Raw genomic sequence first — 14,643 nt, forward strand, 5'->3', positions numbered from 1 at the left:
TTCACCATGGCAGCAGCAGGAAATAACATAAAAGATCGTCGATAGAGCTGAGCATGCAATAGCTATGTTTGAACAAGAGAGGAACAGTCATAAAATTATAGGACCGCCACGTAAGCAGCAGGACTACAGCCTGCACTACTATAGACAGTTTGAATGTTCAAAATAGGACAATATATTAATGGAGTTGAAAAAAAGGAGGGAGTTTAATTAATGTGTTAAGTTTTTATCTATGAATTCAATTTTTTATCAGCATTTGCAAAAAAAAAAACTGTAAGCACAGTAAGAACAGGAGGAAAAAGGGCAAATTAGGTCAAATATATCAATGGCATAATGGACATAATGTCCAATCAGCTACACACTACACAATGAAGAAAACAGCTCTATGTATCATGAATACTCAAAGAGTGCAGTTACTGTGCACTGATTGCTGTTGCTTACAGGCTAATTGGTCTAAATCTGTGATTTACATATTTTTTACCATTCTTCAGTATGTCAATACTGACTATACCTGTGAAATAATCAGAAAAGCGTGCTGTGACATGACATTTGCAATAACACCATCATATAGCCCGCCCCTACATGTGACTTTTTCACAAATCTCAATATAGCCTGTCTGTCGTAAATGTTACCATAGCAGACTGTGACGTAACCAGTGTGAACACTCAGCTGTGCTGTGGCAGAAATTTACCAGTGTCTGTTTGTTTAAGGTCCCTGAGTGACTGATACAGAAAAAGCACTTCGCACAGTGTGCAGACAGGCCTTACACCACATTGTGGCAGACAGTGTCTAGGGAAGGGAATTGTCAAAAACCTGACTAACCATGTTCTGAAGGATGGTATTGATAGTGTTGTCTCTGTGTCTTTTTGGTTAAAGGGGAATTCCACCAGTTTGCAAATTTCCGTGCAATTGAATTATTAAGCTGTCAGCGAAGTTTGACACGATTGTTCACAGTGGTGATATGAAATCAAAGAGTTTACTGAATCTAAAAGCTCCCTCACAGAAAGCTATTACACGAAATGGTTATGAACACACTGCCTGATGCCTGAGACATTTTGAGTTAAAGCTTTGGCATAAAACATTTTTTAAAATCCATTTATGGCAGAGTGCTGCATAAAAATAGTCCATAAAGAAAACCGCTACTTAATTATTAACATTACATATAAACACTCAGAACAGGTTTATGGATTGTTCTGAATAAATGTGTGTTGTGGTGTGAGTACTTATCACCACAACTGTGATCAATTGGTTTCATGATAAAAATTCCCACAACAGGTTAATTCAAATTCCAGAGTTTTCCTTTTCACAGATATATATTTTTAACATTATTTAGTATTATGTGACTTTATAAAAATGATTAAATGATGAAGTCATACCATGTGTCTAATTTTATATGTTAATTGGAGATGACTCTTCTTCTTCAGGAAAAGGAACTAAGATTAGCCTTTTATATGCTTCAGCCACAGTAATCTTTCTGCCTGTCATGTCAATAATTTCAGTGAAGTTTTTTTTCTTCAATTTAATTCATGCCGCCATGCCAAGGAGTTTGCAATACACCAGTTGTCTGCCTTCACATTGGAAAAAGGGATGCACAGAATACACTTTATTTACTCAAATATATGCAAAATGTCCACATGAATATATTACATCAACACATTTATTGCTAAACATAAATAAAATAGACTATAAAATAAAAGACTAGATTATTCATGTGAAAATGATGTACACATCTGAAGTTCAAGTAAATATAGTGTATCAGAAGAGTTGTGCTCTTTTTCATGCTTTCTCTCAGTAAGAAAAAACTCAATATGCTCAATAACTTTTTATTATTAAAAAAAAATCTTATTTTATTAATTTCCATTGCTCCATGCTAGATTGCCGACACTAGCTTGAGAGTTTTATTGAACAAGAGTATTGAAGTCAACCGCATAGTCAGTTAATAGAAGCAGGCGCACTTGCTCAGGTGTTCAATAGTAGCGTTTAGTGCTGGAGAGACAGTGCACTCACGGACTGGCTCATGCAAACTGCAGGGGGTCTGTGTGAAAAAAAAAAACTGTTATTGGCTTATTTATTAGATAGATGAGAAGAAGCAAAGGTAGTGGGTGGTCTACTCTTCTTTTCTTTTTACAGGGCAGTTACTGCCTACTCAGACATCATGATATGGTCCAGTGGATTATTTTAAGATGCAAAGCATGTCATGGACCAGGCTTGTAATTTACTCCCTCACTTATGTTTAGCAGTCAGAAGACTCTTCACAAGGGGGTGCCATTCAAACTGAAATAGATTTTTTGCTTCACAAGAGCAGTGCTTTGCAACAAAGACACACGTGGCACACAAGACTAAATGAGCAGTTCATGGCAACATGCAAAGTGCTTTTCTCTTCCTTGTGAATGTGTGTTTGAGTGAGAATTGTGCAAAAATTACATATTCAGCTCAATTTACTAAAGTTTGAACAATTCGTGGTGGCTAGTTTTGTGTCGATTTTGCTCTGCCTTTTGAGACCAGGAGTACATTTGTGTTAGGGTCTCTAAGAATGTGTTGTTGAGACACTTCTGTAAATAATGGCTGCGGATGCAGCAGCTAGATGGAGGCACAAGCCTTGAACATATTGTTAAAGAATCTTTAATCTACTTATATCTCAATTTACTTATATCATTATCATGACACAACAGACACTGTTTGATCGAGATAACGTTTGTTATGTGGTGACAATGGCATAAATGTCATAAATGTCCAACATTTGCCTTGTAATGATGATGTAATCAACTTGAAATCTCAAGAAACCAAATGAAAATAATTTGTTTTCATTGACATGTGAATCCATGGCCCTTTAGGGCTTCCATAGAATAATACCCCTGTAGAATGATTTGGTGGGTAAAAAACACAAAACAAAACATTTATTAACACTGTATTAAACTGAACATAAATTTTCTGATTTGCTTCTTGTTTGTTGATTGCCCCATTATTTCCTTACCTGTTTTAGTGGGCAGGGCTACATGGAGTTTGCATGATAAGCTGCAGTGTCAGTGAATCGAGTAGTAAATTCAGCATATTGTGGTTGCATTAAGGCACATTTTGCACTGCATCTGCTGTCATATGTACATTTGACCCTGAGTGACTTAATTAAAAATGAACCAGATTTCCATTGCAAGTTAAGAATATGTTAACATTAAGTGCAATAGCATTTGTTGAGGTAACAAAGTATAGAAATAAAGTCTATACAATTTATGTTTAGTGCATGATATTTTTCCTAACAGTTTATTCTATAGTCATGCTCAGTTTCAAGTAAACGCACAAGTTACATTACTTATTACTTATTACTTATTACATTACTTACAATATTATTTATCTGGGTGTATGGCCTTTTTAGAGCAGACTCTGTGTAATGTTTCCATTGCTGCTAAATAATGTTGTTTATTGCATTATTACTGTGGAGAATCTGTGTAGTGCAATGACTTTGACTGCCATAGAAAATCACCCAACTTGAACCCCAAGGAGCATGCATTTCATTTACCTAAGACAACACTAAAAGCAAAAAGCTCCTAAACAAGCAGAAACTGAAAATGGCTGCATTGCAGGGCACCACTAGGGAGGATACCCAGCGTCTGGTGATGTCCATGAGTCACAAACTTTAGGCCATTAACAACACCAAAGGATTTGCAACCATGTATCAAGCATAATATATTTTATGATTGTGTTAATTTGTCCAGTAGCATATGGTTCTCTGAAATAGAGAGACTATTTATTAAATGGTTGCAATTGTTATATGGTTAGCTTAATATACCATTACCATTTGTGGTAGCGCACTAGTGTGCATTTTAAGGATTCCTATCCAGTGCTGTGGTATAGTCTTAACAAGTGTGGGGGGGGAGAGTAATACTGGTGTCTGCTGCCATGCTCCATTCACACTGTCACTGATACTAAACTTTGACTTCCACACCTATAATCTATTAGCATCTATTAAAACTAATGTTACTCATATCCTAGCCTTCATTGTTTTCATAACCATTATTTATGTGTGTTCCTCCAGTGTAATGATGCACACAAAAGCTAACAGAGTGCTAATAGTAAAACCTTTAGCCTTTCTTTACCGTGAGTTTGAGTTACAAGCAAGGTCCGTGAGGACTACACAACGAAATGACAAACTGCTGGACAGTGTGTACTATTGGCATCATTAGCATAAACCTAAACCAGCATTTCACAACCAGCCTGTTCAACAAGACAACCAGCCCAGCATTTAACACTAAATATATGAAATCTACAAAAACAAGATAATGGAAGTCTAGCAATATGACATGCCAGTAGAGACTTTTAGCAACAGAACCGAAAGTTCATAACAACTAGAATAGCCAAAATATACACAACAGTGATAAACCGGACTGGTAAAATGAAAATAGCCTAACATCTAATTATAAAACTCACCAAAGTATGAAGATACTCACCAAAGTATGTCTTTATCCTATTTAAAGCCCCTTTCAACATGGTTTAGATTTTTTTTTTTTTTCATTCCTACAGTTAAGGTGGACTGCTAACTATCGCTCTCTTGTAAAACTCATAAATTAAATAAGTAAATAAAATAAAATAAGTAAAAGACTTATATGATTCATTGTCCTAATCCTGTATCAAGTGGCTAATGCAAGTAAGAAGCAACATCTAGCTACACCATTAAAAAAAACAAAAAAAAACAAAAACAAAACAGTGTAATAAACCATGACAAGCATTGTTAATATATTTTTAAAAGCTTGCTGGGATTTTTATCTGGGAGTCGGAACAGAGGAAGAGCAGTCACTTTGTGAGAGTGAGTACCAGTATACCAATTTTATAGTTGGTGCTGTGACAGACCTGACATCACCTCTGCCAAATTTAGTCCCATCTATATCAAATTTATTGTAAAACAAATCTCAACAACTATAGATAATAGTTCAAATAGTTCAAAGAAAATCATGCAGATGAGTAGACAGGGGCTTTAAACATGAATTATGTCCATGTAATCTTTAATATATTAATATGAGCTGTCTCAACCAGATTTAAAACTGGTGCCTCAACTGTACTACATTACATTAGCCATATTTACCAAATCTTGAGCCCGAATCTTTAAGGCAGTGTGGTCATTTTGTCTGACAATGGGCACTCACGTGGTCAAAAACATTGGTCCAGTGCCTTGAGCTGATATTTTTCTGCACTGCTAATTGGCTCACAGCAGCACACTGAATCTGAGGAAGAGTTTCCGTGGCCTGCAAAACAGATCAGGGCTGCAAAAGCTTCTGTTCCACTATTTTTACAAGTCAAAGAATCCTTTTGGTTCTATATAGCACCATTTTTGTTAAGAGTGTATGGTATTTTTTTTTTATATTCCAGCCAATTTTACAGACATTTATCTAAACAGAAAAATTGTCATATGTTTCAATTTGATTATTTATTTATTTATTTTTTTTTTTTTGCTTATTGTAAATGATTGGCCGTGCCCCAGAACCCATAACAAATAAAACTCCCCAGTCGTATCCAACATTTTTCTTGTATTTTATTTTTTCTTATGAGAAAAACTTATGAGGTCCATTTGTGTGGGGGTTATGTACCAAAAACAGCCTTTATTTATTTTAACATGACCAGTTTTCGAATTCTCTTTATTCCTTACAATTAAGCAGACTGTTTTTGTCACTGTGCCTTTAAGACTGACATGTGCATGAACTTAGTTCTCATTGGCTGGCATGAACTGTGCCTCATTCACAAAGAAATCTGAGTGAAGCTTTCCTTAGCATTAGTGGTGCTAAATGGATATATGTAAATATATGTAAATATATTTAAACATGTATATGTGACATCACAACAACAATTAATTCAAAGCAGGTTTTTTTTACAGTTTACTTTTCATATATGAATTGCCTGCACTGGGAAGTGGATGACACATTTGGAAACTTTAACAATGTTTACTTACTATATCAAAATCTTTTTTTTAAAAAAATATATATATATTTTTGATGATATGATGCCTTTAAACTCATAGTCATTACAAAGATCATAAGAGGAATAAAGTGCATTTTTAATATCTGCATAGTTTCAGTTTCTACTAACTGATATTAATGGCAGCTAATTATGCTGACCAGCTGATTAGAAACAATAAATCTGATGTGGTTCATCAGAGGGAGAAAGCATTTCATGGGAGTTGTTTGCTGTGTGGTGATTAGAGAGAGAATTGAGGTCGAGTGATGAGATGAGGGAGTTGAACAAGGGACGGCAAAAATCTTAAGAGGTGGATAAAAACAAACACAATCAAGCTTTGCTTTGGGCTTTTAAGGAGAAGATACTGAGAAGAAGAACAACTTCAACTCAGCAAGGGATGTGCTATGAGAAGCCAGAAGCTACATGCAATTAGCCAGACCAGATCGATAGGCTACTGCTGTTTGTGGTTGGTTCTAGTGGGTATAAAAAAAAAGATAAAGGAGTGGGTTAGATGTGCACTATAACAGGCTTTGTAATAACCCCACAACTCTTTCTGAATCTATTGATTGCTACAGGGAGATTCACTGGAAAGAGGCCCTGAATATTCTGTTGTAACTTCATTTAGGATAAAGCAATCAGAACAAAAATACACTACATACCTTGACATATGCATATCCGATTGCATTACATGCGATGCTGGAAGTGATCTCTGTTTTGTCCCAGACACATAAAGGAGTGTAGGGGTATGCACCTGGAAGTTGCAAACGGAGGTTAAACGTTGCAACGGCTGTCCAGCACCCACGTACTGAGGAGCACATAGTTTCGTTCAGATTGCTTCGTCCTACAGAGAGTTATTACAGAATATTCGGGGCCTCTTTCAAATGAATCTTCCTGTACAGTACATGCTTTGAAATATCTGCAAACGAATGAAAGCAGTGCATGTTGGGTAACCAGTTTACAGATCTGGAGTTAATACTGTCATTGTGCTATAGAATGGCTCCAAAAAGTATTAGGACATTTGTACTGTATTTAAAATGCATTGAATGTGAAACCAAGTGGCCATTATTTCCAAGATTTTCACATTCATTTTGGTGTTTAAGTTTTTATCGTTTGAGCAGTCTCTTTACAGACTTCTGCTGGTTTGCATTCAGAATGCTTTTGTATACTTGATCCTAAGATCCCATCAGTGAACAGAAGTTTCCAGACAGCATTGTAAGAAAAACAGGCCTAGACTTTGAGGTTTCCTCCTCGGTGCTTTACAGTACTTTTATTGACCTCTGGTTGGAATTCTTCTCCTGGCTTTTTCACATAAAGCAGTTCCTGGAGATCTACCTGCTTGCAGTGTGTAGTTCCAACCACAATCTGGTACTCCTGCTCCAGATAACCTACTTTTTCAGATTGGCTTTTACAGAGTCAGCTATATTAATGTTAGGATAATAATAGGAGCACTAGCCTGTTAGGTTGGAACAGCTCTATTTAGGGAAGATAACCTCCAGCAGGAGGGCTGTTGACCACTGACTCTACCATCAGTCATAGCAGTTAAGTTTTTTTTTTTTTTTTTTTCAATTGTTTCTTTTGTCCATTACATACTTATTATACTTTCTACTCTCTATACTTTCAAACCAAGCTTGTTAAATGGTCATTATTATTATTATTAATATTATTATTATTATTATTATTATTATTAGTAGTAGTAGTAGTAGTAGTGGTTGTAGTAGTAGTAGTAGTAGTAGTAGTATTTAAGTAGGGCAACTGCTTTTGAGGAGCCTCACCTCATCAAATGCCCAAATCACTAACAAATTTTAAATACTACTGGATATGAAACCAGAAAGGGGTGGGGGCAGATGATACTGATGAATATCTGCACATGACCTCACCTATTTGACCAGGTGGATTCTTTATGTATGATCTATTAAAAACTACTGATCTATAATTTGTATGATTTTGCAGATGCAGGTCTAGCACATACCATTATTTACACTAATGTCATGGTTGTATATATCTAATATCTAATGAACACCCAGTCGAGAACATGTGAATGTTTTTTCTTTCCACAAAACAAGACTGTGTGCACAACAGTAACTTTTCATCAAATTCAAATGATTACAAAATATCTCCACTTCTACTATGTGCACAAATGTGGTATGGATCAGAGGTTTCCATTCTGAATGGAGGATGGAATTCCCTCATTTGTTTCAATGAGCTGCAAATACTGTAAGTATAAATGAATATCAAATGAAACATGTTTTTGTTATCAATCACAATAATAAATCTGACAAATAGCAAGCATGGTAAAGGTACACACCACACTTCATTTTACATGGTTGTATTATTGTAGAGTTGTTGTTGCTGCTGTTATTGGAGAGCCTATACTGTACCAAAAATTAGCATCAAACAACAAAAAAAGAAGATTTATACTCAACATTCTCACAGCAGTGTGCTTGCAAGCCTTCCTGCTAAAATATTCTGTTGGGCAGACACTGATTTCCATAGATAAACACACATTTGCATAAACACAGACTCAAGGAGAAGACAACAGTAATGAAGATGTGATGCACTGATAAACATGGTTGGAGATTTGGGGAGATGAATATGGAGATCAGGCCTCAGGAGCAATTGGAAAATCATGACTTCAGCCACCAACGCATGGTGTAATCACCTCTGTGTGAAATGCTGTAACGTGTCTTTGGATGACTTTTCCTAGCTTGCATTTTTGTTGCACTGTAAATCATTGTATTTGCACTGTCTAATTAATGGAATTCTTTGCCCAAAAATGCTAGTGTGGCTAAAGGCTAGTGGGGACCAATTAGCTTGATTCATTCTCATAGACCTAATTTGCGCTTACTTGCTTTCATTCCTTATTAGCAGTGTTAGCATTTTGAGGTGAGGTATATCAAAACAAAGGAATGATCATTTTTCAGCTGACAAAAGATTAATAAAACAAAAACAAGGCTTGATAATGTTTTACATTGTCTGTGCTTGATGATGCTGAGTTCATTAACACTAGACATTATGCTCCCATTATAGTAACTGCAGCATGATTTCACCATGTCCAGAAAAAAAGCTAAACAGAATCATATGCAAAGTACAGGCAAGCAAAACACACACAATTACCTAACCTAATAGTTAGAATGGTGGACCCAACCAGTGAGGAATGGGGTAGATGGTTGATGATAAACCGAGCATGACAACAGATTCGCTACAGTTTGTAATTGTACACCGATACTGTGGTCCTATTAGGTGCAAAAGACATACAGCACCAGTCATTTATTTAATGTTTTACAGAAATCTGCAGGAATATTTTTCAGTTCAGTCTTAGAAGTTGGTTGCATTTTTATTTCCATGAGCCATGTAATCCCAAACATATTCAGTGATGTTGAGGTCTGGACTCAAGAATGGTCAGTCCATTGTTTGGAGAACCCCAGCAGCTTCTTTTTTTGTTTTTCAAACATTCTTCTTTTTTGTCTATTTCCTTTCCTCAGTAATGGCTTCTTTACAGCTACACATCCATTCAGACTCATAGGGTTGAGTTGTCTTCTCACAGTAGAATAAGGGACAGAAACACCTATGATTTTTTTTTAAGATCTAAAGCAAGCATGGAGCTTGATTTTTTTTTTGCCATCTCTCAAATAGTTTTGGTGGTCTGCCAGGTCTTGCGTGGTTGTTAGGAGTCTCATTGTTTCTACACCTTTTTAAAATCTTTTCACTCCAGTTTTGGAAAATCCTGTTTATTCTCTTATTTTCCTTTGACATTCCTCTTACTTATGCAAATGGACTGTGTTTTGTCTAATTTTCTCAGAAACAACAACTTCTGCTGAAAATGAATAGCTTGTCTTTAATGTCTGTTTTCACTAGAAATCAAAAGGATGGTTTCCGGCTTCTGTACAGTAGGTGGACCTCATAAAGTGGGCAGTGAGGGAAAGTATGCTCTAATAAAGTGGGCAAGTGTATTTCCTCAGGTTCTTTCACCTAGAGCTTTGTGTGGGTCAGTAATGTGGGACAGTTTCATCTTTCCACACCTCCTTAAACACTTTATAGTTCTAAAAGAGTGCTCTGTTGAACATTTATATTATGATTAATAATGGCGGTAGCAGGGACTTTAGATTGATCATTAGGATTGTACAGCACTTGATAATTGAGCTTCTACAATGCAAAAATAGCAGCAGGCAAAAGTCAATACATCTGCACTGAAAAGCCAGACAGTCATTAATAGCATAGCTGTAGACGGACCACAACCAGGTATGCTTGATGGCTGCATTTTGAACTGTAAGTGTCCTGTGGGCTTTAATTCATGAGTGCTGAGGTAAATTGCATGTGCCTTTCTGTGGAAGAAGAACTTTTTCATTCTCATACTAAGACCATCTGTTTCTGCACATTGATACAAGCTTTAGCCTCTTGTCCCAGTGGAAAGATTTAATAATGTAATACCTGTTTATTACATTAAGTAGCACATACCAGCAAACATGGTTCATTGCCTCATTTCCAGCAATCTTTCTGAATCTTTCTTGATCAAATCTAAGAGCATGGTTGGGATGTAATCAAATACAAGTATTGGTAATACGTATTCAGAATGCAGAAGTTAAGCATTTATATTCAGTCCAAATTAAAGTCAGCATTCAGAATGCAGCTACCTTTTATTAAATGCATGGCGGAATACTTTTACAATACTTACTACATATATATATAAATATATGTATATGGACCCCCTTTTGCCTTCAGAACGGCCTTAATTTTTCGTGCCAAACTTTCGAAAGGTGTTGAAAACATTCAGATGAGATTTTGGTTGGTTATTTGAGTTACTGTTGCCTTTCTATCATCTGAAACCAGTCTGCCCATTTTCCTCTGACCTCTCACATCAACAAGGCATTTTCGTTCACACAACTGAGGCTCACTGGACAATTTCTCTTTTTCAGACCATTCTCTGTAAACCCTGATTGTGCATGAAAATCCCAGTAGATCAGCAGTTTCTGAAATACTCAGACCAGCCCGTCTGGCACCAACAACGATGCCACGTTCAAAGTCACTTAAATCACCTTTCTTCCCATTTTGATGCTCAGTTTGCACTTCAGCAAGTTGTCTTGACCACCTCTACATGCCTTAATGCATTGACTTGTGGCCATGTGATTGGCTGATTAGCTATTTGTGTTAACAAGCAATTGAACCTAATAAACCTGTGTACCTAATAAAGTGGCTGGTGAGTATATATATAAATCACTGTTGTTAGGACAAAACCTTGTATTGCCATTTTTGACGTTTTTCAGTTTTTGACATAATTTGAAATGACCTGTCGCCCTTTATATTGTGTGCAAATTTCATGATGAATGGGCCCAAAATTACTTGGAAAAAATTCTGGTTCCATTAACTTACATTAAAAGTAAATCTTGAAAAAAACACCATCAATGCTTACTTATTAACTATTTTGAAAAAAACAACACATGGCATGTAGCAAAAACATGCTCATTATACATACTCTCAAGGGGACTTTAATTGACATCATATTTACAAACACTGAAGTTTCTACTAAAGCCTGAGTAGACTGATAAATCACCTTGATGAGCCAGTTCTTTATCTCAGCATGGGATTATGGGAGCAGCAATGAACTGAAGCAGGATGTGAGAGATGTTAAGAATGCCAGTCATTTAAATGTTGAGAACATTATTCATTAAACATAATAAGAGAAACATTACAGGAAGAAAAATGCCAATCAGCAAGGAATTTTCCCATTTATACTTAATAATATAGGACAGTGTATTCAGCCATCACTACCTTCTCAAATATTCTTCCCAACCCTGTCTGAGAGCTCTTAGTTCTTTTTTTTTCCTCCTTTAATTCGGTAGGAGGTGGTAACAAGATGCTTGGAACTGGTGAGCATAGCCACACGCTAATAGCTCATCATTGGGATCGCTCTGGCTGAGGCTTCTCCCAGGCAGTACAGAGCGAGGCGGGGTGAGTGGGGGGAATCTCTACTGTGGAAAAATGAAATAAATAAATTAATAAATAAATAAAAACCTCCCTCACGAAGCGCTCATCTGGCCCAGCGCGTGACGCTCGGCGCTTCCACGCGGATCTGAAATAGGGGCGGGGTTGCCATGGCGACAGCTGGCCCATTTACAGCCGCGGCTTCGCCGGCTCCAGCGGTTCAAGGTGCACGAGAACTGTGGGCCGCTCACGTCGCGATAACACTACAGCTGTAATTTGCTTACACAATAGAGTCAGCAGCGTGCGTGAATGGAAGTGGAGGGGAAGTAAATGGATTTTCCCCTCGAGAATGAAATGAGGACGCCCGAAAGGCCTTTCAGCTGCACATTTTTCCTTCACACTCTCAGACCTGATTGCATCTCCGTTTTGAAGAGAGTAACTTCATCGCCCTGAGCCCTGAAGTGGTCTCTAAACGGAGCTGAAGCAAGGATCGCGAGATGCGACATAGGCTATGGCCAGTGCTGAAAGCGCCAATACTCTCATCTATGTATAGTCTGTAGATATTATGTAGAAGGGTCTTTTACTTTTGCACAGGCCTCCATCACAATCGGGACAAAATTGAAATGCGATGTTCACCTCTCACAACCTCATTCGGACACTCATCACTCGCTTGGCATGTCACTGATATACTGCATGCCAGGATGAGTAATGATGACCACACTGACCACACTGAAACTGGCTACGTCTGGTTGATATGTGGGTTAGAGGACTATTATGAAATATAAGCACCAACATCTGGAATCCCATTTAACATCAGTGTTACCTGACATGTGAGTCAATGATTTAAAAGCAACCAAATCCAAATAGGGATTTCTAGCCTGAGTCAAGCAAGTTACCCACTGTTTCAGTGCTTTCTCGTGACATTGGAGTTTTTTTCTCATCAGTGCAGTGAAATCTAGCATGCAGAGATCGCATAATGTATGGTCACAGTTCCCATCCTCACATTGTCTTTACTGATGTTGTTTCACACATCTTCTCTACATGACAGTTATGGCTATTGTATCAAATGTGCTCTAATGTGCTGTTGAGCGCTTCCCTTTCCATCTCATCCACATTCAGTGTGGCTTATATAGGGGAGAAGAGGAGTCCAGGGTGTTTCATCAATAAATGCATTCCGGTGTATCGGGAGGAATGAGCTGGCTCTCAGAGCCACGGTTTCAGTGAGTAACCAAGGTAATTTCAACGTGACAGAACGAGTTCGCCTCCAGACTACTACGCATTACATCATGCATATGTTGAGCTCCGAGGCTGTGCAGCTGCTTTGCAAACTGTCAACGGTTCTTCACAGGAGCTCGACCATTAACAAAAAGCGAGCGAGTCGAACTCTCGCCATATATGGTAAACGTGAGCTGTCCATGGTGCTGGTCCTGACTTAAAATGATTGCAGAAGGAAGGCTCGGACTTTCAGAACCAAAATTGCAAGAATAAGAATCTGCTATAAAACTATACCATTGGTCTCTCTCCACTGACTGATAATACACGCATGGTAAAGGGTCTTAATGTAAGAATCCCACCAAGGCGAGGCTGAATTCGTCATGCAAGCCGTACTTAAACTACACCGTCCATGCAAAGCAACACTTCGCTCATTGTCGCCTAATTACTGTCCACATCTGTTGAATTAATGACTTTATGACATAACAGCACATCATGCACGCGAGCCATGTGTCACCTCTCAATGCACAGAGAGCGCTGCGTTTTCACCAAAGGCTACCAACGAATCACTCCAATGCGAAGGAATCGACACGCATTTCTTTACCTTTCATCCAGTCCAGCACTTGCTTGGGATTCCATTTGCTTATAGGTTCCATTACCAGGGCCATAATCGATGTCACAGCAGTCTTCTGAATCAGCACCAAAACATACGGATGGCTCTCGCTGGACAGGGTGGGCTCGGTGGTCGCATTGGTAAAAGCTGTCAGAAAAACGCTGAACGCTGGGGCTGGGGAAAAGGCTGGAATTCAGAGCATGCTGGCTGTGCTGGAGCTGCTGTGGGACGGGATGCGGTGGTGCAGTCCGGCTCCTCTCCCTCCCCGCCAGCCCGAGCTCACGGCTATGAGTCCCTACTGTAGAGGAGCGAGGTCGCTGAGCGCGAGCAAAGTGGAGCAACCCCTCCCTTCCTCACCGACACGCTGCAGCATCACTCCACGGGCCGCTAAGTGAGCGCTGGAGAATGGTGCAGCACCCACAACACTGCTCACTCAATCCACGAGCCAGATCAAAGCAGCCTCCGCTACAATACAACAGCAGCTGGAGAGTGAACACATCAGCAGTGACCGTCTAGTGAGAGTCTTTAGTCTACACTGGACTTCATTTTGAATTTGGATCAAGTACTGACAGTGCAAACTTTTAGTGTCATGAACCCACTTAAGCGAAAAAAGGTTTTAAAGCACAGAAAAAAATCAGTTTTAAGTCGCTCTGTATGAACCAAACGCGAGGCTTATTAATCAGTGTTTTCTATAAAGGCAACGACGTTCGCCACGAACGCTTGGTAATGGGAGTAGCCCTTACAAATGAGTGTCGTAATTGTGCTAATACATCCCATATAGAGAGGACACACTTCTTAATCAGAGCACTCTGCTCGGCTCAGAACTGGAGCAGCGCCCCCTGCTGTGGATACGGTGTTACATGACTGATTCCGGTTCAAAAAGTTATTGAAGCGTTTTGTTTGAAGTCATTGAGTTACAAAAAGTGATGTATTTATTTATTATTATTTTTCTAATAGGTGCA

At 38.3% G+C, this 14,643-nt stretch overlaps 1 protein-coding gene across 2 annotated transcripts in view; it reads right to left on the reverse strand.

The window, feature by feature from the left end:
* Positions 1-14,273, reverse strand: part of LOC108430901 (connector enhancer of kinase suppressor of ras 2-like) — a 132,592-nt gene extending 118,319 nt beyond the window's left edge. Inside the window, exon 1 of one of the 2 annotated variants that reach the window (XM_017703718.2) lies at positions 13,673-14,273. In XM_017703718.2, the coding sequence (XP_017559207.1) occupies positions 13,673-13,736 (64 nt within the window). In that variant the 5' untranslated portion in view covers positions 13,737-14,273. The remainder of the gene's footprint in view (positions 1-13,672) is intronic. The other variant, XM_037540708.1, reaches the window with a different exon arrangement.
* Between the last annotated feature and the right edge of the window lie 370 nt (positions 14,274-14,643).

The sequence above is a fragment of the Pygocentrus nattereri genome, chromosome 8 (assembly GCF_015220715.1).
Source record: "Pygocentrus nattereri isolate fPygNat1 chromosome 8, fPygNat1.pri, whole genome shotgun sequence".
Lineage (NCBI taxonomy): Eukaryota > Metazoa > Chordata > Actinopteri > Characiformes > Serrasalmidae > Pygocentrus > Pygocentrus nattereri.